At 31.5% G+C, this 27,873-nt stretch overlaps 1 protein-coding gene across 2 annotated transcripts; it reads right to left on the bottom strand.

The window, feature by feature from the left end:
• Positions 1-29: 29 nt before the first annotated feature.
• On the bottom strand, positions 30-22,120 carry LOC133329326 (moesin/ezrin/radixin homolog 1). Of its 2 annotated transcripts, none has more exons than XM_061537816.1 (6): positions 22,034-22,120; positions 5,441-5,620; positions 2,633-3,399; positions 2,184-2,571; positions 346-564; positions 30-263 (listed from the first exon to the last, which is right to left on the bottom strand). In XM_061537816.1, the coding sequence occupies exons 1-6, from the start codon at positions 22,046-22,048 to the stop codon at positions 99-101; spliced, it is 1,734 nt and encodes a 577-aa protein (XP_061393800.1). In that variant the 5' UTR covers positions 22,049-22,120; the 3' UTR covers positions 30-98. The 2 variants fall into 2 exon arrangements, with proteins under 2 accessions (XP_061393800.1, XP_061393799.1); XM_061537815.1 differs by lacking the exon at positions 22,034-22,120 and adding an exon at positions 13,789-13,811.
• Between the last annotated feature and the right edge of the window lie 5,753 nt (positions 22,121-27,873).

Here is a 27,873-nt window from a genome sequence, read left to right as displayed (position 1 = left end):
GGGACTCTTCTTTACGATTTGTTTTTGTAATTTAACAAAAAAATAAAAGATTTTCTTTTAAGAGAAAGAAAAAACGAAAAACAAGTGGGAAATATAATTTACATATTTTCAAATTGGTCGACGCGACGTTTTGTATTGCCTTTACGGATTTCACGTAATGTCTTGTATTTGTCACGACCTTGGCGGACATTTTCACGATGGATCTTATCGTTGGGGGTTTCTTTTGTATCGTCGCGTGACTGGGCCAAATCTTGTTTCAAGGCCTAAGGGTAAAAACAATAGAAAAAGAAAAAATATTTAGTTAACAATTTAAAAAAAATTCTTCCAAATCGTATTCGTAATTACCTTCAATTGATCATGTAAACGTTCATTACGTTCAGCCAATGTACGTCTATCCTCAATGGGATCTTTGATATGTTCATCGGTATCTAAATCGCGTGATACATCACCGCCAGCATCACCATTGGTGAGCTCTTCTTCATTTTCATTTTCGTTTTCATCTTCGGCCACATGATGATGTTGTGGAGTGGTTGAGGCAGCCAATAAAGCGGCAGCAGCTTCAGCCTGGAAATTAAAAAATATAGGTTAATATTGTTAAGGGGGGTGGGGTGCAATGAATTATACCAATTTATCAGCGATTATTGTTTTCAATGAAAACATAGGGAATTAAAATTAAACTAAATTTGTACCACAATGAAGAAAGTGTGTTAATTATTATTGAGTGTTTGTCAATGGCCTAATAGCTTTGTTTTGCGGTTTATACATTACTAAAATATCAGGATATGAGTAATATTTCGTAGTACAAAAATACCCACAGTTTATGTGAGACAAAAATACTCGACTTACACGGTCACGTATGGCTCATCTGAGAGTCGTGACCCAGTTAAACGCTCTTTATTATTGTCAAGAGCTTTGATCGCCAAGTGTATAACCTTTTAGACCCCATTAAGTAATGATATTTCTATGTTTTTCTATTTTTATGTCCTCCATCTTCGTAAGAGACCCATAAAGTTTATGGGCACAAAACTAAAACGTGCAGCAAATATGATAACTATTTTGATATAAAAAAGGGGATAATATGGGACTATCCCTACCGAATTTTAAAAATTACGGCGAATTCTGCTGAAAAATTCACTCAAGAACCCCAAAATACCAAAAAATTGGGTAACCTTTATATAGGGGCCTATCCGAAAAAGTAGACCTATCTTTATAATTTTTAGTGGAGAGATTTGGTACCCAAAAGGAACCCAATGTACTACGATTTCGGTTGAAAAACGCTCAAGAATCCCAAAATACTAAAAATTGGAAGTACCCTTATATGGGACCTATTCGAAAAAGTGGACCTATCTTTATAATTTTTAGTGGAGAGATTTGGTACCCAATAAGAACTCAGTGTACCAAATTACAGCGAATTCGGTTTATAAATGCGCTTAGGATCCCCAAAATGTCGAAAATTAGGGGCTATGCCTAAACGTGGACCGATGTAGTACATTTTCAACTTCACCTGTATGCAGACAATATACAACTCTGTGCAAAACATTGGCGATCTATCTCAATTCGTTTAGAGGCCAGAGTTATTACAACAGGCAGACGGACATTTTTTTAAATCTTCATAGAACTTTACCCCGATCAAGAATATGTTTACTTTATAGGGTCGAAAATGATTATTTCGATGATTAGTTACAAAGGGAAAAACAAACATAATATATCCTCCTTACTATGGTGGAGGGTATAAAAAGTGGAAATTGTGTGGTTCTCGCTTCTATGCATCCCAATTAACTAATGTGACAAACTGTATAGACAACGTGTACAGAGAATTTGGAGAAAAACTTAGCTGGACAGTTAGGTCAAGTTTTCTATAGGAAACACAACTTTTCAACAGAAAATAATTTCTAAAGAGAACTGAGGATTTTTTCCATATAGAAAAAAACCTTCCTCAGATAATATATTCACTTTTCTGTAGAAAAAACCTTCTTTAAAGACTAAGGATTTTTTTCTATAGAAAATCGCTTCATCAAATAACTGATGATTTTTTGTTCTTTAGAAAAAAACTTTCCCTGGGGTACTTGTTTTCTTCTACATGCCACATATAGGCGCATAAATCATTTATACCCTGTGCCACAAGATGATGTAGGTTATAAAAATCCTATATTTTTTGGCTATTTTTTTTTTATTTGCCTCACCTGTTTACGTCTGGCCTCTTCAACTTCGTCTTGCAGACGTTTGGTTTCTTCATCCTTTTGATTGACCTCTTCTTGGATGCGTTGTACTTCCAATTGTTTAGCCATAATTTCTTCTTCCAATTTGGCCTTTTCGGCAGCTTCCATATGTTTGGCCTCTTCCAAACGGGTCAACATGGCTTGCAATTCCTTCTGGCGCAATTCCAGTTCGTCCTTGGATGCCTGCAATTGTTTCAATTGTTCTTCCAAGCGGCGGATCATTTCTTGGGCTTCCATCAGATCCTTTTGGGAACGTTCCATGTCCTCTTGCATTTGCTTGAGACGATCTTCGTATTCTTGTTGTTTCTTTTCGGCACGTTCGCGGGCAGCCAAGGCCAATTGGAGTTTTTCACTGAAAAGGGAAATTGATTTATTTATTTGATACCCCCAATTAAAATGGTATGCCAACTTACCGCTCCTGTTGTTTGGCATTCTTCTCCTCTCTGGCCTGGGCCTTCATTTGTTGTACATCAATGGTATCGGGCTTGCGACGGCGCATATACAATTCATGATTACCCATGCAGAGGGCCAATATACGCTTGTTGATCCTCACGCGTGGTGCAAAGAATACAAAGTCGGGTGCCTTCTTATCAATTGGCTTGATAATGAATTTCTTATCGGAAAACGAAATGTTACGAATTTCCGACCATGGGAAACCGATCTTCGGTGTCAGCTTATCGTCCTGTTCGTAAATGTTCAAGCCCAAGGCATCGACACCCAACCACAATTCGGTGCCCTTCTTATTTTTAATTTCGAAATAATTTACACCATACATTTCCAAATCCTGAGCAATTTTCAAATATTCCATCATGGCATCTTCGCGCAACATACCACGGTGTTCCTGCCACCAGGTCATAATGGATTGTTCCCATTCCTCCTTGGTCATTTTGTGCTGATCAATGACACGCTGAGGCAACAAACGATCGTTGGCCAAAAAGCCGGGCGCATGAATGTTCTTATTGTGATCGCCATGGCGCGCTTGGACAGCGTACGAGGCCAACAAGACCGATGTTTCGGGTGGGCAATAGATTTCATCCGATAATATGGCATTCTTAACTTGTAAATAGAATAGACGTAGGGTTATGTCTTGTATCAATTCTTCGGCAACATCTTCGGGATAGAATTTAGCACGGAAACGGAATTGTAGAGGATTTTCCTTTTTAACGTCTTGGTTCATAACCTATTAGGGGGCGGATGGCAAAAAGAGAAGAGGGAGATAGAGAGAAACAATTATTATTAATGTGAATAAATATAATAATTCATATTATGTTATAAATTGAAAAAAAATATTGCTAAAAATAAAAATATTACTATAGTAACTATTTTGAGGTTATGTTCCAATTTTTTTTTTAATATGTATTTAATCAAAATATTTAATAATAAGAAATATAAATAATAACTGCAATAAAAATAATAATGTACCTAAATAATAAATTCTTAAAAAATTAAATAAAATAAAGAAAACTTCGTTTGAGGTTATGTTCCAATTTTTTTAATAAGGTATTTAATAAAAATATTTAATCATAATAACATGAAATAATAACTACAATAAAAACAAAGTTGTACTTAAATAATAAATCCTTAAAAATTAAATAAAATTCAAGTAAAACCGATTAATTGAGGTTTTGGTGAACATTTTGTAAATAAAAAATTAAAATTTAAAATATCAAAATAAAATACCAAAATCTACCAAAACATAAAACGTTTTTTGAATGAAAATTTATATTTGTTTTTTTACCCATGTCGAAAAAGGCATTGATCCAGTCTGTTTGTTGTAGAGAGTGGTGTGCATTTTTGGGTGCATATGATTTTTTTGTGGTATGCATTTATATAATAAAAAAATATAAATTGTGAATTTGTTTTTGGTGATTAATAAAAAATTGAAATTTATATAAGAGAAAACATTTATCAATAAGTTGTGGAAAAGCTTATAATTATGTCATGGTATGGTAAAGGAGAAGCTCTTCTGGCCACAAAATTACATGATTTTCTAGCCTTTACAAATGGGTTTGATTTTATTGCTTTTATTTGGGAGGATTTTTTTCAGATCGATAATTATCACCCACCATATCTTCACCATCACTATCATCAGTTTCTTCATTGGTATGCTGATGACCATCTGCAGTTCGTTTGTCCACATATTTTTTAACTTTTTTCAAATATTTGATTGTTTTTAAGGCTGGTGATTCGGGCTTTTTGTAGTAATATTTGTGTGTGTGTTAATAATATATTAATTAATAAAAAATTAAAAATAATGTATATAATATGAAATACAAATAGAGTATCGAAATTTTGGAATATGAGATGGGAGTTTGGTGCTTCATTCAACTGATTCCAACAAAACTTCGCATACATCAATTTGGACTTAATTCAGTACCCTGTGCAAAATTGTGTCTCAATCGGACCAATATTGGGAGTTTGGTGCACTATTTACATAACATCGGACGAAACTATATATGAGAGCTATATCTAAATCTGAACCGATTTTCTCCAATTTCAATAGGGTTCGTCCTTGGGCCAAATAAGTGGCATGTGCCAAATTTCATCAAAATTGGATCATGAATGCGACATGTACTTTTTTCACAAAAATACATGGATCGACTCAGAAAGTGATTCTATGTATTTTCTCAAAAGGAACCATGGGTCTATCTCGTTCCTTTTGCCTGTTACAAACATATGCACAAAGACATAATACCCTGTACTACAGTGTGGTGAAGGGTATAAACAATAAGTGGGAAAATTTTCCAATGGTATTTTAAGAAAGTATCTTTAGTTTTTAGAACATCCTTCCAAATATCTAATTTGGCAAGTAGTAGTAGTCTCCCTAAAAGTATGCTCATCAATTTATAGTTCTCAATATAACTAATCAATAGATGGCGCTGATTATGAACAATAAGTTCAAAGGGTATTTTTTGGAAGGTGCCATTTAGTGGAAGATCCATTTACTTTTTGAAAAAACATGTGTTAATCATTCAATCCTCAACCGAAAGTTGGGGAAGTTGTGATTCAAGATTATCCATCGAATATACTCAGTCATATATCATTCAATGTATTGTTTAAATTCATAGATATTCCAAATCCTTTGCAAATAATTATTTTCAATCAATTTCTTTTCAGACTAAAACTTTCATAACTTATACCTAAACTTAAATTAGATAAAAAACAATATTTTTATTATAAGAATAATCTGTGAATTCCAAATTACACATGATGATACATACCTTTTTGTATAGTTTAATCCATGTTGAATCACCCTTGGAATCGGTATATTGTAGACCAAAGAACCAAACTTCACGTAGACCGATTGTTTTGACAACTTGATCGAATAGCTGTTTGCCGGTTGTTGTTTGCTGGATGGCAAATTCCAGCTCGGCATCCATAGTGGTAACACGGACATTTAGCTATAATGAGAGAGGAGAAATAAAACGCATAAGTAAATATGAATTGAATGATTTAATGCATAAAATAAAAATTGCTCATTTTAATAATCCATAAATAATAATAAGAAGAAGCAGCAAATAACATGCAAATTAATTGCATTGAAATTTAAATGTCAGTAACTTGTCTTTGGTCTTTACATTCCACCCTAATGCAAGGTATTTGGTTTTGTTAACATTTCATTTGTTTTGACTTTATTATTGATTGCATGCATGCTTGGCCACCAAATGGCCAGTCAAAATAACAACAACTAAACAAAAACAACAAATAATATTAGAAAGTTAACAATTGTCACGCTTATGTGCAAGTGAGCTTCATGGCTGTTGTTAATGACTCGCTGTGTGTGTGTGTCCAGCAGCAACAGCAGCAGTGCGACAATAACATTGGTCAATTGGCTAGTGCGGGACAGGTTTCAAAATTTGTTTGTATTGTTGCCAACAACAACAAATATTTATCATTAAGACATTAACAATTAAATATTGAATTTTTTCTAATGGAAAAAATACAAAATTTGGGAATATTAAAAAAGCCAAACCTACGAAAATTAGGAATTCTTTTGTAGAAGAAATAAATCTTTGTACAATCTAAAACGGCATATATATTAGAACTTTTTACCGGTTAACCTACTTCTTGAGGATTTATTTGACATATATGCAAAGGAATTCACAATTGAAACCCACTGGGATAACGAAATCCGGTTAAATGTAAACGTACTATAAATCTGAAGCAATTCCTGTGCAAAATTTTGTGCCAATCGGTCTCAATTTGACTCTTTGGTGCTCCATTTACATAAAATCGGACGAACCTATATATGAGAGCTATATCTAAATCTGACCCGATATTAACAAAACTTCGCATACAAAAACTCAGGAACTGATGCATTTTTCTCAAATTCTCAATTCTCAGGAACTGAGGAATTTTTGTTCTTTTCTGTTTTTTTTTTTTTGTGGGGAATTTTTTTCTATTAAAAACTGAGGAAGTTTTTCTATAAAAAATCAATCCTCAAGAACTGAGGAATTTTTTCCATAGAAAAAAAATAAATACTCGGCAACTGAGGAATTTTTTTCTATAGAAAAAAATCTATCCTCGGGACCTGAGGATTTTTCTATACAAAAAATCAGGGGGAAATTTTATCTATAAGTTTTTTTCTAATAAAAAATCAATTCGAGTAATCCTCAGAAATTGAGGAATTCTTTCCATAGAAAAAAATCAATCCTCGGATACTGAGGATTTTTCTATAGAAAAATAAATTCTCAGGAACTGAGGAATTTTTTCCATAGAAAAAAATCAGTCATTTTTTATAGAATTTTATAGGATTTTTTTCTATAGAAAAAAATCAATCCTAAGGATCTGACGAAATAAGTAATTTTTTATATAAATAAAATCAATCCTCAGGAACTGAGGATTTTTTCTATAGAAAAAAAAAATCAACCATAAGGAACCGAGGATTTTTTTCTATAGCAAAAATTAATCCTCAATAACTATGGAATTTTTCCATAGAAAAATAAAATCAACCCGCGGAAACTGAGATTTTTTTCTATAAAAAATCAACTCTCGGAAACTGACAACTTTTTTCCATAGAAAAAAATCTATCCTCGGGAACTGAGGATTTTTTTCCATAGAAAAAAATCAATCCTCAGCAGGTGGGGAACTGTTTTCTTTTTATTAAAAAGTAAGCTTTTTTCCTAATAAAAAATCAATCAGAAGCGACTGAGGAATTGTTTCTATAATCTTCAGACCCTGGGGATTTTTTTCTATAGAATAAAATTAATTCTCAGGAACAGAGGATTTTTTAGAGCAAAAAAATTAATTCTAAATAAAAGAGATTTTTTTTCCAAGAGATTATAAATTATTTATCTGGAGAAGTGACAATTTTTTTTCATAGAAAAAAATCCAATTCCATAAAAAAATCTCAATCTTTCTCTGGTACTGAATACATTTTTTGGCCCTTATTCATGCCCCTTCATAATAAAATACAAATTGTCCCACACATTTGTTGTCAATCATTCAACAACAAAAGTCACATGTCTTTCAAAGTGTCTAATCACTTCCATGACTAGCGGCGGCTAAGTGGGAGAGGAGAACCAAGGGGATGATTTCGCTTATCTATTTTGAATATTGAAAAAAGGCACATTTTATTTTCTTTACACTGTGTGTCAATGTTTGAAGACTTGGTGGTCATCGCTACTTTTTATGGGATTCTTCTTCATCTTTATTGAAATTTTGAACTGCTTCTTTGTTTTTATTTTCGTTTTTTTTCTTTTTTGCATATTGCTTGCTTTTTGGAGAAAATGACAAACACATAAAGACACTACGAGTGAGTGAGCTCCACAACGTCCGCCGTCTTATGCAAGTTTTGCTATTTTGCAAAATAACAAAACAAAAATAATATTTAAAAAAGACATGCACATGACAATCAAACGGAAATGAGTGTAGAGGAGAAACATAAAACTCGTGCTTGGGTACAGTGCATGTGATCCAGTTTTTATTTCACTGTCTCTGATGATGGTTCACAGCACCTATACCACCCCCAACAAATAGTGTGAAATACATGTTGGGTGGGCGGATGGCTGCATATTGAATGCCGGTTATTAAGAATACTATTGTGTCTAATATTTTTATATGAGTCATTTCATTTCTAGGAAAAAATTAATAACGCAGGATTGATTTTTTTTCGTAAAGTAAATAATCCTATAAAGTACTGAGAATTAATTTTAATATGTGGATAAAAATAAATATAAATACTAAACAGAGAATAAAAATACTAAACAGATCTCAAAATCCCGCAAATATCAACCTCCAAATCTGCCACCTAATCAATGCATTTATGTAATCTTGTTTGATTATAAATCGTGTGTAAATCTTTCAAAATATCGAAAATCGGAGAGTATCCTTATATACGCGTCATACAGAACCCGGTAATTACAATTCAACAAGGAGTTTCAAATAAATGCAATTCAGCAACATTTTTCTATATAATACGTGTGATTCCGTGATTATGTTTGCAGAAAAGTGATATTCCGACATGTTTTAATGTTATAAATTTGCAATACAGCAAAGGGTTTTCTATAGAAAAACTCAATTAAGCAAGCTTATCTATAGAGAAAATGCAATTCGACAAGATTTTCTGTAGGAAAAATGCAATTCAGCAAAGATTATATTTGAAAAATATAAGTCAGATATGTTGTTCTCAAAAAATTTAATTCAGCCAAGGGTTTCAATAAAAAACTCAATTCAGCAAAGTTTTTCTTTCAAAATATACAATTCTGCTATTTTGTTTGTATAGAAAAATGCAATTCAGCAAGAAATTTTCTGTAGATAAATGAAATTTAGACAGCTTTTTTATACGTAAATTCGAGATTCATGAAACGAATTGTTTTTCAGATTATGTTGAGAAAATGTTTTTATTATGTAAAAATAATGTAACAATTTGTTGATATATAAAAACACAAGTTGTTTTCTACCTAAAATTCAGCAAATCAGCTGCTAATATTATAGAAAATATCGATTCAGCTAACTTTTTCTTTAATAAAACTCAATTCATATTTAACCAAGGTAATGGAAATTATTCATGAAAATGTTGGATAATCACTAAAAGAGTGAGTACAACGATTCGTTTCTAATGGTCAAATTTGCTCAAAATTAAAAGTATGCTATAAAATATTTATATGAATAAGATTTCAAAATTTATTTCCTCAATTTCAACATTTTGTTTTCAAAGGCTCGTATTATCATGAGAATTTTTTTCCGCTACAAAATATTTTTTACGCTTAAAAGTATGTTATTAAATATTAATATGAAAAAATGGCGCATAGATGGAGCTCACTCTGCAGACAGTGGAATGTACACCTTATTTTCGTTAGGGGAAAAAGAGGTGAGTATTTTTTTTAATACGAAAAAAAGAGAATAATTTTATCTATAAAGGAATGGAGGCTCAGCTAAAATATGTTTCCTATATAGAAAATTTCCAAATTTATTTTTTTTCAATTTCAAATTTTTTTCAAGACTTATATATTTTTTTCCGCTACAAAATATTTTCCACGCTTAAAAGTATGCTATTAAATTTTAATATAAAAAATGGCGCATAGATGGCGCTACCTCTACAGACAGTGGAATGTACACCTTATTTTCGTTAGAGAAAGTATTTTTGAGGTGAGTATTTTTTTTGTATACAGGAAAAAAGGAAAATAATTTTGTCTACAAAGGAATAAAAGCTCCGCTTACTGAGGATATATATTTTCTATATAGAAAAATTTCAAAATTTATTTTCTAAATTTCAAAATTGTTGTCCAAAGGCTGAGATTTTTTTCAATATTGAAAGGATTATTCTGAAGAATTTTTTCTGTATGTTAAAAATGTTTTTTTAAGTGATTAGGATTTTTTCAGTAAAACACATGTTGTAATACTAAGAAATTTAAAAATATCCAATATTACCACTAGATACGATTACAAAATTCCTGGAAATTTGCAAAATAATCACATTCGTTGTTGTTGTAAGACATGTAATACCTTTAAAGGTTTCCCTTATTCCACGCAATCCCCTCCGCCTAGATTTGTTCTTGTTTTAATCTCTGGTAAAAAAAGCCAATTGACAGAGTGTGATATTTTTAATTTTACAACAAACAATTAAACATAAAATGATGCGTCAGTTAGCTTAGCTGGGGGAGGGGGTTAGGTATTTTATTGGTTATTTAATCTATTTAATTGACGTCATCACTTTTACTTTTCTTTATTTTTATATTACATTCCAATTCAATATTATTTTTGCTTTTATCATCAGTTTTTTTTCTTTTGTTTCCACCATCTACCTGCTGCGTGATTTTTAAGAATTTATTTCGATTTTTTATCGCATGCGAGAGATATGTTCATTTCGTAATTTATTTGAATTAAAGTAGGGGTACACCTCCTATCATGTTTTGCTTTTTTGTCGTTCGGTTTGCATGCTATGTTATCTTTTTTGTTGTTTAGTTGTATATTCTTCTCTTCGTCTCTTTGTTTTGTTTATTCTGCATTTAACCTAAAATTGTTAATTGGATTTGTATTTTTTTGCTGCTATTGTTTTTCACAAAACTCATCGATTCCATGAAGCTGAGTGAGGCAGGTGGGTAGGAGGTGGTGCTTTTTGGTAGATTGAGAGGTAGGTTGGCGTATTAAATGTCAATGCGTTTTCACATGTTTCGATGTTTTTTTTGACTTCCAAACAACAACATCACATTCCAATTGTTGTAAATTGAGATGTAAAAAGGTTTAGTCAATCTGAAGATAAGTGATGAAATTCGAATCTTTACACAAATATTTATAATGCTTTAAAATAGGGATCGGGTAGAGTGTATTACACTACAAAAACCATGGATTCAAATCTCAGCATAGGAGAAAACAATTATTTCGATCAGATCGAAATAATATTTCCACTATTTGCAAAAGAAGAGGCTTACAGCCAACTTCAGACCAAATGCATCCTAAGTTCCTTCACTGTCTACTAAACAAATTCAACGTCAACACATGTGGATAACGAACATTAGGAAGGCGCCACGTAGAGGAAAATGTCAACACTATAATAAGCAAGGACCCCAACCTCTGTACAAAAAACAAGGATGTGTTGTTTTTGCCAACTATAGATGGCGGCTCCATCACCTAGGACAGGCTGCAATTGGCAAATTACTACATAGATGAAATAAAAACAATGAAAATGATTAACGAAACTAACACAAGAACTAATCGAGTAAAATTACCATATTTTGCGGAAGCCCTATGCTCTCAATAGGAGTTACAGGAGAGAAAAAAAGGGATCATGGGAGTATTGAGGCCCTTGTAACAGAAAACAAACTATTTGAATTTATACTTGAAAATGTTTAAATATATTAGTAACAGTTAAAAATATTTTGCTTTCCTCAAAATATGCTATTAAATTATTAATATAGAAAAATGAAATATAGATGGAGCGCACTGTACGGATTTTTAAATTCATAACAGATGTATTTTTTCTATATTTAGTTCATTAATAGTAAACATTTTTCTGGAAAATATTTGTCTACAACAAATTTCTTCCGCGCTTGAAGTATGCTATTCAATAATAATATGGAAACGCTGTTGAACAAATTGTTTGGCGTATTCCTCATATGGAACAAAATTAGCTATCCTTATACTATCATTACATTTTCATTACTCTTGTAAAGTAGTCCTACGAATTCTTTATAAAATGCTCATAGTAGAAAATAAACAAAAGTAGGGATCACGGGGAATATTGAGCCCCTTACAACAGAAAGCAGGATAGTTCTAGCAAACTATTTGTGTTTAGTCATGAAAATGTCTAAATATGTTAGTATCGGTTAAAAATATTTGACATTCCTCAAAATATTATTGGAGCCTCAAAATATGCTATTAAATAATAACATCAACGTATGACATATAGGTGGAGCGCATTGTAAGGATTTTTAAATTAATAACATCTGTATTTTTTCCTATATTTTTTAATAGTACAAATTTAGGTGGAAAATATGTGTCCACAAAATATCTTTCCATGCTTAAAAGTATGATATTCAATAGTAATATGGTTAAATGAAACATAGATGGCGCTGGTTGTGCAAATTGTTTAACGTAGTGATCCTTATGTGAGCATTCGTAGTAATCCTTAAGCTCTTGCAGAATGATAATACAAATTAATTGTAAAAATGATTGAGAGCTTCTGAATAACGTTCTGTGATAAGAATTAACTTCAAAACTTCCTCAACTTGCACTTGAAGTTCCTTAACTGCTGGGCATTTAATTGTAAAACATTTTTAGTCCTTAGATAATTTTAATAAAATAATTTATGCCTGAAATTTCGATATAAATAATTTTTTACCATTTCGAAGTTCCTTAAGGTTTAGCAAAAGTTTACATTTTATTTTTAGTCCTTCGGCGACATAGTAAAGATAATTTCCTTCTCTAACACAGTCGAAAATTTGTCCCTAGTCGGTGGATAGGGGGAGGGTAATAGCATAGTTCGATCACGCACCCTTTGAACTTTATCTCTGCGGAACAAAACAGATCTGACTTCAAGAAACGTCAGAGAAGAGAAATGTCACTTCAACATTCCGAGACAGGCGGACACTCAAACTCCAATTCCCAGTCGGAAAACGAATGCAAGACCGCCATAATATACTTTGACTCCCGGAGGAGCAATGAGGGCGATAAGACGGTGGAAGATGGAAACAGGAATATTGCCAAATTCATGACAAGAAAAATGCAACTATTCCGGATACAAAGGCGAAAACTGGCCAGGATGAACCAAAGAAACATGAGTGAAAAATAGATGGTTACCCAAAAGAATAAGCCTGATATTTCCTCAATTTTCAAAGGCGTAGTTTTTTATATAATAAATATATTTTTTTTCAAAGCCTGTAGAGGGTGTAGGTTTTTTAAATAATTTTTTTTCATGACCTTTACAAGGCGTAATTTTTTTAAATAATTTTTTTCAAAGCCTGTACAGGGTGTAGATTTTTTAACTAATTTTTTTCAAGACTTATACAAGGCGTATTTTTTTTAAATAATTTTGTTCAAGGTATGCAAGGCGATGATTTTTAAAATATTTTTTCAAGGCCTATACAAGGGGTAGATTTTTTGTTCAAGGCCTGAGGAATTCAGACATTTGGAGACATTTTTTACTAAAAAAAATCATGAACATATTTTTTTCTGAGCATAACAAATTTCCAAACCACCTTGTTCTACATTCTATCACCTTGAAATGGGAATTTCGTCGATTTCCAGTGAGAAACATGGAACAGATGTTTTCAATAATTTAAATTTTTGGGCGGGTTTGCTGGTAATAACAATACACACACACAACCACAAATAAAATTCTCACGGCTAGGGGTTTTTAATGAAAATATTGGAATAATAATATATGGGAAAAATATTTTCCTTTCAAAACATTTTTGGAATAACAAATCGATCGAAATCAAATTTTAATTATGGACAAACATGCCCAAATTTAAAAGAAATCATAGTAACGAATATTTCAAAAATCATTTTAATATCAAAATCACATTAATATCAACTCATTTTAAAATAAATAATCCATATTTTTCCAGTTTTTTTTTTAATTTCACAGAATATTTCAACGAAATTCTAGAATAAATAAATCACAAACCGTTTTAGTTTTTAAACTGGAACTGTAACGCCGCAGGCGTATACGATTATCGGAGACAACCATTTGGTCGAAATGATTTTTAAATAAATTCAAAATTGTTACAATATTTTCACCGTGTGGGTGTTTTTATATTTTTTAATATTGAACACAAGCGCACTTTTGTTCCGTTTAAAAAATTCTGATTTTTTTTCAAATTTTAATTTCACAACAGCAGTTCTTTACAAAGGTTTTAAATTTTATTTCACAAAGCGCGTTTTAGCGAAAATCAAAATTAGTTTCAAAATTTTTCCCTTTTGTTCCGGTTATAAAAATTCCGACTTTATTGTTAAACGAGGACTAGAAGGTAACTGAAAAAGTCGTGTCAGCGACCGGCGACTGGAGACAGTGATTGTTGGAAATGGTGGATATGAAAAATCGTAGTAAGAAAAACTAAAAAACAAAGAGAAAAACCAGCAACAAAAACAAAAGTAAACTAAGCTGAAAATGAAATAGAATTTTCTCCACCATTTTCCATTACAATTTCCACCAGATGGACGGACACAACCTGTGCGTTTGTTCGTTTTTCCCTCCATAATATTATCGGTGTTGTTTTTGTTGTTATTGCATTTAGTTCAGTAGTCAGTCTGCCTTTTTTGATATTTGTTGTTACCATTTTCCACTGACAATGTTGTTCAAAACGGAAAAACAAAGTGAAAAGCACTCAAATAAAAACAACAACAAAAGGCACCACACCTACAATTATTGTTCTATTACCGGGGAAATAATAAAAAACAACAACAACAAGAGACTGGTAGCAAACAAACAATAAAAAATGGCCTATTGGTGGCAAATGTTGAATGAATGACTGACAGGTTGAATGGTGGTTGACGGCCTATAAAATAAACTCATTAAAAGAAAGGGGATATTAAAATACGGTCATAGGCGACTGCGGTGATCAGGTGGTGCAGCTAAAAAAACAAACAATGGACCACCAGAGGAGATTTTTTTTCCCAAATAAATGGGGACATTTTTTTCTATTTAGAAAAAATATCCCAGGTAATGGGGATTTTTTTCTTTACAGAAAAATAATCCCCATAAACCGGGAAAGATTTTTTCTGTGCAGAAAAAATCCCCATTAACAAGGGAAGATTTTTTCTGTACAGAAAAAAATCCCCATTAACTGGGGAAGATTTTTTCTGTACAGAAAAAAAAATCCCCATAAACTGGGGAAGATTTTTTCTGTACAGAAAAAAAACCTATTAAATGGAGAAGACTTTTCTGTAGGCCTTGAAATAATGTATTTAAAAAATCTACGCCTTTTATAGGCCTTAAAAAAATTATTTAAAAAATCTACGCCTTTTATAGGCCTTGAAAAAAAATTATTTAAAAAATCTACGTCTTTTATAGGCCTTAAAAAAATTATTTAAAAAATCTACGCCTTTTATAGGCATTGAAAAAAAAAAATTATTTAAAAAGTGTACGCCTTTTATAGGCCTTGAAAAAAAAATATTAAAAAAATCGACGCCTTTTATAGGCCTTGAAAAAAAAATTATTTAAAAAATTATTTTAAGATTTTTTTCTTTACAGAAAAATAATCCCCATAAACCGGGAAAGATTTTTTCTGTACAGAAAAAATTCCCACTTTACTGGGGAAGATTTTTTCTGTACAGAAAACAAAATCCCCATTTTCTGGAGAAGATTTTTTCTGTACAGAAAAAAAACCTATTAAATGGAGAAGACTTTTCTGTAGGCCTTGAAATAATTTATTTAAAAAATCTACGCCTTTTATAGGCCTTAAAAAATTATTTAAAAAATCTACGCCTTTTATAGGCCTTGAAAAAAAATTATTTAAAAAATCTACGCCTTTTATAGGCCTTGAAAAAAAAAATTAAAAAATCTACGCCTTTTATAGGCATTGAAAAAAAAAATTATTTAAAAAATCTACGCCTTTTATAGGCCTTGAAAAAAAAAAATATTTAAAAAATCTACGCCTTTTATAGGTCTTGAAAAAAAAATTATTTAAAAAATCTACGCCTTTTATAGGCCTTGAAAAAAATTATTTAAAAAATCTACGCCTTTTATAGGCCTTGAAAAAAAAAATTATTTAAAAAATCTACGCCTTGTATAACCTAGAAAGACATTTATTTAAAAAATCTACGCCTTGTATAACCTAGAAAGAAATTTATTTAAAAAATCTACGCCTTGTATAACCTTGAAAGAAATTTATTTAAAAAATCTACGCCTTGTATAACCTTGTAAGAAATTTATTTAAAAAATCTACGCCTTTTATAGGCTTTGAAAAAAAATATTTAAAATTCTACCCCTTTTATAGGCCATGAAAAAAATTTATTCAAAAAGTCTACACGGTTAGGGCAACCATCTACTTTTCAATCTTGTTTCTTCGGTTCATCCTGGCCAGCTTCCGCCTCTGTGCCCCAAATAGTTGCATTTTTTTTGTCAAGGATTTGACAATTCACTTATTCCATCACCTTATCAGCCTCTTCGCTCCTCCGGCAGTCAATGTATGTTATGGCGTTCTTACATTCGTTTTCCAACTCAGAATTTGAGTTTGAGTGTCCGACTGTCTCGGAATGTTGAAGCTACATTTTTCTTCTCTGGTGATTCTTGAAGACAGATCTGTTTTGGTCCGCAAAGATAAAGCCCTAAGGTTGTGTGATCAAACGATCCCATTACCTTCAACCTTTCCGCCACAAGGGAACATATTCTCGACTGTGTTAGGGTAGGAAATTATCTTTAGTTTGTCGTCGAAGGACCAAAAATTACATATAAACCTTTGCTAAACCATTAAGGAACTTCGAAACGGTAGAAAATATTTTATATCGAAATATTAGGCAAAGATTTCAAATAAGGCTCAGAGGCTTGTGGTCAATTTACTAATGAATAAATGGCATAAATTCAACTTTCAGCCTCGTCGAAGGACCAATAATTTGTAAAAAGGCAGAAAATATGTTGTAGAAAACTAAAAATGTCTTTGATACTCTAGATTAACTTCAGAACTCTGACAAATCATATTTAAAAAATCCTTGGAACCGTTTTGATTGAATGGAAGAATGAAAAGGAAATTTATAACTTCTTTCTAAGGTATAAAAATGTTTTAAATAAAATTTTTGTTTTCTGTAGGAAAGTTTTTACAGAGGAATTCTGATCAGAGAAAGAATGTCACAGAAGAAAGATATCCTCAATCATTTTTATAACTAATTCGTTGGACTATTTTACAAGATCGTATAAGGATATCTACTTTTGTTCCATATGAGGCATACGCCAAACAATTTGCACAACCAGCGCCATCTATGTTTCATTTCCACATTACTATTGAATGGCGTAATTTCAAGACCGGAAAAGAATTTGGTGGATAAATATTTTACGGCAAAAATGTATACTATTAAAAAACTAAATATAGAAAAAATACATAATACTTAAAAAAAAATACAAATACATATTTAATTAATTTTAATTTCCAAATCTTTAAAATGCGCTCCATATATATTTAATTTCAATATAATCATTTAATAGCACAGTTTGAGGCGCCAATAATATTTTGAGGGAATTCAAATAGTTTTAACTGATACTAATAATATTTAGACATTTTCAAGTCAAAATTCAAATAGTTTGCTAGAACTATTCGGTTTTCTGTCATAAGATATTCCCCATTCAATATACCCCATGATCCCTTTTTTTCTCCTGTAACTCCTATTGAGAGCATAGGGCTTCCGCAAAATATGGTCATCTTACTCCAATTTCCATTACTCCATTTTCATTGTCTTTATTCCAGCTAATTAGATAATTTGCCTACAGCAGCCTGCTCTAGGCGATGGAGCCGCCATCTATAGTTGCCTTAAAACAACGCATCATTGTATTTTGTACAGTGGTTGTAGTCCTTGCTTATCATAGTGTTAATACTATCCTCTAAGTGGCGCCTCTCCTATTTTATGTTATCCTCATGTGTTGAGGTTGTAATTTCTTCTGTAAGTGGGAAAATTATTGAATATAGGGTGTCAAATCAATTTCATGTTGTGAGGAAAAATGATTGACGTCTGGACGAAATCAGAAACAAATCTAAAGTTAGTCATTAGTCCTACCTTCCATACACATATGTTTGACTGATTGTGTTCCCAAAAAATATGAATATGGAAAAACAAAGTAAAAAAAAGATAGCATGTCAGGAAGAGAAAAATTTCAGGACAAAAAAGAAAATTACAAAAAAACTTCCACCGAATAGAAAACACACACATAAATATATACAAATGTTCCGAAATACGCATTTTATATATATAAAATTTTTGTGGGTCAATACCATATTGAAATGGGAGGGACACAAACATGCAGGAGGAGGAAGAGTACAAGTGTTTTTGATTTGTTTTGTTTACATTACAATATAGAGAACCCCCCTCCTTCATCCTCCTTTATTTTAACGGCCGTAAGTCAGGAGGTATTTTACAAATAGACCGACAATCAACAATTAAACTGACAACCCCGCAAAAAATCAAAAACAATCTGCAAAAGTAAAATATTGACTCTTGACTGCGATGAAAATGATGATGGATGGATAGATGAGTCAGTCACTTTGTCAGTCAATTTTATGGTGCATTTGACAGTTGCTGTCACTACTGCAGCAACCGTATAACCTATCACCGTCATACAGTGTGTGTGGGTGGCCACAGCCAAACCATACAAGTGGGTGGTGGTGGATACACAGCCTGAACGTAAATTGTCTTGTAGAGGAGGAACCCCAAAGGAGAAGAAAGGGGAGAGGGACAACGTCATCGAAACAATTGCTTGTTTAATTAGTCATGATTTTCAAATGAGGGTGAGGCGGTAAGCTGTTGTCGTCGGTATTCAAAAAAAAAAAAAAAAAAAAAAAAATACACCACACAACAAATTATCGAAAAAATAAACAGAACCCCAAAATCTAAAAATAAATCAAATGAGGGCGGCTTTAATTATGAATCACAGAATAAGGTAATTCTAAATTTTATTATTGTGGGAATGTGGAGGATTCAATTTTGAGGTACAAAACTATTTTTAGATATGGAAAACAATATTAAATAAAACCGTAAAATAATTTTCAAAAGCGGGAGAAATAGATACTGAGGATTTTTTTCTTTATAGAAAAAATCTGGGGAAAATTTTTTCTAAAAAGAAAAAATCCCAAGTAACTGGAGACAATTTTTTCTAAACTGAAAAAATCCCCAGTAACTAAGGACAATTTTTTCTATACAGAAAAAAAAATCCCCAGATACTGGGGAAGATTTTTTCTATATAGAAAAAAATTCCCCTGATACTGGGGAAGATTTTTTTATACAGAAAAAAAATCCCCAGATACTGGGGAAGATTTTTTCTATACAGAAAAAAATTCTCCAGATACTGGGGAAGATTTTTTCTATACAGAAAAAAATTTCTCAGATAGTGGGGAAGACTTTTTCAATAAAGAAAAAATTCCCCAGAAAGTGGGGAAGACTTTTTCAATAAAGAAAAAATTCCCCAGAAAGTGGGGAAGATTTTTTCTATATAGAAAAAATTCCCCAGACACTGGGGAAGACTTTTTCTATGCAGAAAAAATTCATCACATACTGGAGAAGATTTCTTCTATACGGAAAAAATTGTCCCCAGTATCTGGGGAATTTTTTTTATATAGAAAAAATCTTCTCCAGTATGTGGGGAATTTTTTCTGCATAGAAAAAGTCTTCCCCAGTATCTGGGGATTTTTTTCTGTATAGAAAAAATCTTACCCCAATCTGGGGAATTTTTTCAGAATAGAAAAAATCTTTCAGTATAGAAAAAATATTCTGGGGAATTTTTTCTATATAGAAAAAATCTTCCCCAGAATCGGTTTTTTTGTTTTTTCTGTATCTTCGCCAGTAACCGGGGATTTTTTTCTATATAGAAAAAATCTTCTCCAGTATCTGGGAATTTTTTTTCTGTATAGAAAAAAAACTTCCCCAATATCTGGGATTTTTTTTCTGTATAGAAAAAAATCTTCCCCAATATCTGGGGAATATTTTTTGTATAGAAAAAATCTTCCCCAGTATCTGGGGATTTTTTTCTGTATAGAACAAATCTTACCCATTATCTGCAGTTGTTGGGGATTTTTTTCTATTTGCGTAAATAAATTCAATATAATACAAATCCCAAAACTAATGACGCCACCAATGACGTATTTAATTAAATTTTACAATGCAATATAAATTAATTTTTAAATTTATTAATTAATCAATCAAACACCCTGAAAGAGATAGTGTGCGGCATCGGAAAAAATTAGCCATGTTATTGACGTACTTCTAATGATGATAACATCTGTCATTTGGTAGGTGCTTGAAGAAAAGTGTTTCAGAAAAAAAATGCAATCATAAATTTTTAAACTGGCTCGTGCTAGCCATGATAGGGAATCTTGATCAGTGATTTCTGAAAAAATGTCCACCTTGAGAGATTATTATTTTATCTATTACCCTTGGAAAAAATTCTGACACATTTTATAGATTTAAATCACAGATGGTATTGACGTCATTCCTCAGCAATTTGGGAAGGCGAATTCGAAAAATTATCATTTGGTTCCGTCATTAGTTAAAGCATTTATTTTTTATGATATTGTTTTTGATAAGGACACACTGGCCAGCCAGTTCTTAAGAAATCGTATCGCCATCAGTGATAAAAATTAATCATTTTTTTAAATATTATGTAATAATAAAATTAGAATAAAAAAATCCCCAGTAACTGGGGACATTTCAGTCTATACACAAAAAAAATCCCCAGTAAGTGGAGACAATTTTGTCTATGCAAAATGAAATTGATCAACAAATTCGCCTTAAGTTTTTTTAGATTAATAAATATTTCTCGGTAGAAAGGGGGATTTACATTTTTTTTGTTGGCACGCCAAAACACTTCCCATTTGTAGTTCCAAATAACTTTATCTACTAAACTGATAGTTTTTCGCTTGACGTATTATCATAATGATGGAGGAGACAGACAGAGAGACACAAAATCACCAATGACACGTTCGAATAATTTATTTATTATCATCGTGAATGGACTGGCTATGGTCGTCATCATCAACATCATCGCTGATCGCTGACATGTTGCAAAATATGCGCATCCAATTAAAATTTTATCAATGTTGGGGAGGGAGGGATGGAGTTAGGTCTGGTGCAAAGTGAAGGGTGTTCAGTCATAAATTTGAATCTGACAATCTACAGCCTGACAATATCACATTTGGCAAATGTGACATTTAAGTTTTTGTTTTTGCTGCTGCTTTTCGGTTTATTTGAGTCCAAAACCTCGTCAACTAATAGTTGTGTTGGCAACGTAATGACGCCAATAATCATTAGGAGTGCAAAATACTTTTTAAAATAAAATAACAAATTATAACAGAAAAAAGTCACGCGCCAATTTTTTGTTTAGCATTCGTTTAAATGGTTTAGAGTTGTGATTAAATTTTTTGCTGTTTAAATGAATGTTGCATAATATTAATTTATATACAAAATTCCCTATAAATGATGACATTTTCTATAGAAAAATTCGTGCCCAGTTATTGGGGATTATTTTTTCTATATAGAAAAAATTGTCCCCAGTTATTGGGGATTATTTTTTCTATTTAGAAAAAATTGTCCCCAGTTATTGGAGATTATTTTTTCTATATAGAAAAAATTGTCCCCAGTTATTGGGGATTATTTTTTCTATATAGAAAAAATTGTCCCCAGTTATTGGGGATTATTTTTTCTATATAGAAAAAATTGTCCCCAGTAATTGGGAACAATTTTCCCCACTTATTGGGGATTATTTTTTCTATATAAAAAAAAAATTGTCCCCAGTTATTGGGGATTATTTTTTCTATATAAAAAAAATTGTCCCCAGTTATTGGGGATTATTTTTCCTATATGGAAAAAATTGTCCCCAGTAATTGGGGATTTTTTTTTTTTATATTGTCCCCAGTAATTGGAGATTTTTTTCTATATAGAAAAAACTGTCCCCAAATTTTGAGAATATTTTATCTATATAGAAAAAATGTTCCCCAATAATTGGGGACTTTTTTGTATGAAGAAAAAATTATCCCCAGCTAGTGGAGATTTTTTTCTATATAGAAAAAAATGGCCCCAGCTATTGGGGATTTTTCTTCGATATAGAAAAAATCCCCCCAGTAATTCGGAATTTTTTCTATATTGAAATAAAGAACCCACTTTTTATATATTTTATTTCCAATATCTGTCCACTTAATATTATATAGTAAAAAATATTTAAAAAATAAACTTACCGCTTTGCGTGACATTTTGTTTTCGTTGAAATATTCCTTTTACTATTTAAAAAACAACAATTATTTATAAAAAAAATAATGAACTTTTTAGCAGTTTTTTTTCACTTAAATTATATACACGACTATAGATGATTGTGTATTAAATTTTGATTGTTGTAAAGGAATCGAAATGGGATCTGAAACGAGAGGAAGAAATAAAATACAGCAATTAATATTATTTTTTATAAATTTTATTAAACAAAATTTCAATAAAATATTTAAAAATTAATATAAATAATTATTTAATTATATCTAATAAAAATTGAATTATTGTTGTATTCACATTTATTTAAAAAACCACAATAGATCATTAAATTTATCTCCTTGAAATTGTGATTCATATATTTATAGAAAGTTGTTATTATTGTAATAAAACATTAACAAAAATACATAATTTTTTACAACGGTTGCCAATTTGAGGTTATTATTTTTTATTGCCTTATATAAATTATTTTTTTTTTTCATTTATTAATGCCTTTTTAAAATACTGTTTAATATTTTTATTTATTTTTCAATTTTTATTGACATTTGTTTTAATTTTTTTAATGACCAAATATAGAAAAAGCCAGTTACTGATTAATTGTAAAAATGTTTTGTTTTATTTTTATAACCAAATATGCTGATGATAAGTAATATGAATATAAAAAATACTGACGCTGTAGAGAATATAAAGAATTAGGTGATTAACCTCGATGATTCATCTGGAATATGAGCTGAGATTAAAACTTCTCGATGCAGAAAAAATCTCAAGTTATTAGAAACAATTTTTATAATGAAAAAAAGAAAAAAACACATTTACTATGAACATCTTTTACAAAAAAGATCCTCAGTTAATTCTTTACACAAATCCACGTCTTGATTGCCCTTTAAAAGAATTACTCATTAAAATACTCAAGCCTGAAATGGTATTTGAAAAAATTGTTTTAAAAACACCGCTTGAAAAAGCATTCTAAATTTTATTTATTATTTTAAATATTTCATAAAAATTTTCTAAGAAAATATCATCTGTATTTTTTTTAATAAACAAAAATCCCCAGCTACTGCATATCATCAATGCTAAAGTATTATTTAATTTGTTGTTTCACAGAATATTAATTGATTTGTCATGGTCGTCAGAGTTCTCCTCATTCATTCATGCCAAAAACCACAAATTAAAATAAGAAACAAAAAAAGAATAATAAACAAATAAATAAAACTGCAACAGATATTTAAATTTTTAACGGTCAAGAATTTGGAGCAAGATTAAAATCTATACAATGAAAACAGAAACAATGCGCAGAGAAAACAACAACAACAATAAAATAAAAACATGATTAGCAAGTTAATCAATTTTGTTATTCATTAATGAACTCAACAAACCGTCAAGGAAATGCAGCTTAAGTTCATTTCCATGAACAATGAAGTATTCAATTTAATAGAGACACACAAACAACAACAGAGTCAGTGTAGCAAAGGGAGTGAAAGAGAGAAAGGAAAGAGGAGTGGAGAGTCGCACAAAACTGCCAGATTTGCTGCAAATGCAAATGTATACAAATAACAAAATAAAGCAATAATGACAACAACAGTATCAAAAAACACAACAACAACACTTTATAAAGGAATTAATGTATTAATAATAAATCAAAAATAAAATGTAATTTGCCTTGAACTTGATTTTACTTTGCAAAGAAAAAAAAAACAAAGCTCAAGTGATGCGCTGTGTGTGTGCGCAACACATGCATGCATGGTCAGAGAGGGAGAGATTAAGAAAGAGAAACAAACGCCAAATTAATGCATGCCAGATCTCCCCATCCATGAAAGGAAAATAATAATGGACATTGACTGTCACCCAAAACAAATATTTTTTTGTATATTTTTAAACGAAAAACAACAATAACATTGCAATATAACAACAACAATTTATAAAGTTATATATTACTAATATTAAATTATGAATGAGCTTGATTTTACTTTGCCTTGAACTTGATTTTACTTTGCAAAGAAAAAAACAAAACAAACCTCACATGACTGTCTCCCAAAACAAATATTTTTTGTTTATTGTTCAAATAAAACGAAAGCAACAAAAACTTTGTAATAATCTAAAAACAACAATTTATAAAGTTATATATTACTAATAATAAATTATGAATGAGCTTGATTTTACTTTGCCTTGAACTTGATTTTACTTTGCAAAGAAAAAACAAAACAAACCTCACATGATGGCAACACATACAGTGCAACACATTCAAGCTTGCCTGATTAAGAAAGAGAAACAAACGCCAAATTAATCCATGACAGATCTCCCCCTTCATAAAAGGAAATGAATAATGGATACTGACTGACTCCCAAAACAAACATTTTTTATTTGGTTAAAATTAAACGAAAAATTGCAAAATAACAACAACAATTTATAAAGGAAGTTATATATTATTAATAATAAATTATGAATGATATGTAAATTGCCTTGAACTTGATTTTACTTTGCAACGAAAACTCAAAAGGCGCGTGCACACACACACAGTGCAACACATGCATACATTGCTTTGAGAGGGAGAGATTAAGAGAAAAAGAAACAAACGCCAAATTAATGTCTGACAGACAGACACTGACTGGCTTCCAAAACAAATATTTTCTTGTTTATTTTGTTAAAATTTAACGAAACAACAATTTGTAAAGAAAGTTATATATTATTAATAATAAATTATGAATGAAATGTAATTTTTTCCTTGAACTTTACAAAAAAAAAAAAGAAAGAAAGAAAAGGCGCGCGGACACACACAGTGCAACACATGCATGCATGCACATTGGCTAAAGTCATGAGAGGGAGAGATTGGGAGACAAAAACAAACGTCAAATGACTGGCTCCCCCAAAAGTAAATAATTTATATGGGTTTTAGTTAAAAGAAAGAAACAACAATAACAACTAAAACATCACAACACAATAACAACAAATATGTTTAAAGGAATGAATTTATTATTGATAATACAAATGAAATGTAATTTGCCTTGAACTTGATTTGCACTTTGCAAACAAAAAACAAAATCTCAAATGATGCACACACAAGTGAACACATGCATTCTCCATTGATAACGTCTTGACAGCGAAGATATTGAGAGAGACAGAGACAAACGCCAAATCAATGAAATACAGATCTCTCTCCTATAAAAGGAATGCAACAGCGACGATTAGTTTTGGTGTTACTGGCTCCAAAAAGCACCTATTTTTTTTTGGTAAAATAAAAATTAACAACAAAAACTAAAAATTAACAAAAAAAAAAAATAAAAATAGAAACCCGCAGCACAACAGTCAATGTCACAACTTTAAATAATTAATGCAAGACAGATGCCCCACAATAAGCTTAAGTCATGAGAGGGAGAGATTAGGAGTGAGAAAAACAAACGCCAAATTAATAAAATCTCCTCTATAAAAGGAAAATAAAAAGAACAGTAGAAACGGTTTGTATGATTTGTAGAGTGACTAACCCAAAAAATATGCGGTTTTTGTTAAAATTAAAAATGAAAAACAACAATTACAACAACATTGCAAAAATTTTGTAAAGAAAATAACATTTGGTTTATTAAAAATATAAAAAAATGAGAAAAAACAACCACAACATTCCGTAAAAAATATAACGAAAATAAAAGTTGAGAAGCAGCACAACAGCCACCACCACCACGGATCTTGATAATCTTCATGAAGATAATGAAGATCCCCATCATCATCATCATCGAGAGAGAAATGTGCAAAAAAACACTCTCTTCGCCAAAGAGTGAGTCACTCACACACACATGTATATACATCAAAATCAACAGCAACACAAAAAATTGCATTTCAAAAGATTTTTGTTTTTTGCAAAAGCTATGGATAAAAGGAGAAAATGAAGAAGCTCCAAAAACGACGAAGATAAAACATATGACGATTATTATCATAATAAACGAAAAGAGGGAGAATGAAGGAAAACATATGAAGACAAAACCCAAGCGGCGGACATTCTCGTCGTTGTTGCTGTTGTTATTCGCCGGCGATATATGAGCAAAAGTTTGAGGTTAATTGTATACAACAATGGTGTTTGGTGTCGTCGTCGATAGTTGTTGGTGGCTGCCTATTGTTGTTGTTGCTTGGTTGCTTGAGTTGGTGCCATTGCCATCGAAAAATTCAATGTGTCTGCGTTTTCTTTTTCGTCTTTTTTTTGCACTTTTTCATGGAATGAATGAAATCTCAAACAAGGTAAAATTTCCACAATAGGTGGGTTTTAGTTGTTTTTGGTTTTTAATAAAAAATTATTGTTTTTTATTTCTATTTTATAGATGAATTTCCCCACAGGATTTCAGGATAAACGAAGGATATTTATTGTGTATGAGTATACATACACATCAAGAGATTGCTGAAGCTTTTTTCCTTAGTGAATACAAGGGTCGAATGTAAATATTATGCTGCATATTGATACCTAAAGATTTGCTTGTGATAAAACCTGAGGATATATTCAAACATATTGAACGCTTCAAGAATATGAGATTCGAAAATTACCTGTTATTTTATCATAATCAAAATCTCGACATGGATGATAGACGGACCTGCATATACCCTCTATGTCCTCTGTACACCAAACAACATATGTTATTCGCCTACGCCGATGATACCGACATAATGAGTAGAAAATTGCGAGCGGTAACAACCACCTTTGAACAAACTGAGAAGGAGTCTGCCAAAGTGGGTCTGGCATTAAATGCCGAGAAGACCATGCTGATGGTATCAACTCGCAAGACGTCCAGTAGACTCGGATCAACTGTGGAACTTGAAAACTACAGCTTCGAGGTAGTCAAAGATTTTATATACCTAGGTACCGTCATAAATAAAACTGATGGCATCAGTTTTGAATATCGAAAAAGAATGGTTTTGGACAACAGATTCTACTATGTTCTGAGTAAGCAATTCAAAAGCAAGGCCAGCTCTCGCCAGACCAAACTCACACTCCACAAGACGCTGTTACTACCCGTGCAGTTGTGTGAATCAGAAGTATGGGTACATGTGCAAGCAGATGAGGCAGCTCTTGGAGCATTTGAGAGAAAAATTCTCCGAAAGACCTATGGTCCCATCTGCGTTGACAGACAGTGAATATCGCCATCGAATGAACCATAAGTTGTGCCATATATTGAGCTGCAGCGACTGTCAGACGTATCGAACTGCAGCGACCGAAAAATGGCTCGTGAGCTAAACGTATCGCAATATTCTATTCGCTAAATATTGAAAAATGAGCTCGGGTAAAGCCATTGAAATTCCAAAAAGTGCAAGAACTTACACCGTAACAGAAAGAAAATAGTCTAATAAAAAGTGCTAAAGTGATGCTTTGGCCGAAAGTGGTGAACTGCCGAATTTGGTTTTCTCCGGAGAGAAAACATTTGTTGTCCAGCAGTTTGTAAACAAGCAAAATGATCGTGTTTACTTGTCGAACTTCTACTATACCTAGGCTGCCTTTCCTACTTGGAAGTTCTATAGGAAATCTTTGCATGTCTCAAATACCACAAAAAAATTTTCCGATTTTTATTAAACAACAACTATTAAGCCACCACCTTATCCGAACAAAATTTCGCAATTTTACACAAACACGAACTTGACTTCCACGCCGAGTCATGCTTCATTTAATTGCTATAAAAAGGCAAGTGACATAAAAAAAAAACTGAAAGATATGTCTATTTGATGTCTGAAAGCCAGTTACATACAATCTTTAACATGTCGGATGCACTTGAGCTTTTTTTCGAACTTCCTCAATAACTGACGACACAATTCAATTAAACAAATTACAAAAACAGCACAATCACAT

This window comes from Musca vetustissima, unplaced genomic scaffold (assembly GCF_032173495.1).
Source record: "Musca vetustissima isolate MV318-11 ecotype Yass unplaced genomic scaffold, APGP_CSIRO_Mvet_v1 utg12127, whole genome shotgun sequence".
NCBI classification, from domain to species: Eukaryota; Metazoa; Arthropoda; class Insecta; order Diptera; family Muscidae; genus Musca; species Musca vetustissima.
The sequence above is the reverse complement of the archived record's forward strand: the minus strand, read 5'-3'. Positions and strand labels throughout refer to the sequence as shown.

Bases quoted from the DNA above. Each gene is read 5' to 3' on its own strand.
- LOC133329326 (XM_061537816.1), bottom strand. The intron at 565-2,183 runs GTGAGGCAAATA...TTTAATTTCCAG, and splicing joins AAGAGGCCAGACGTAAACAG to GCTGAAGCTGCTGCCGCTTT. The intron at 264-345 runs GTAATTACGAAT...TTTTACCCTTAG, and splicing joins GTTTACATGATCAATTGAAG to GCCTTGAAACAAGATTTGGC.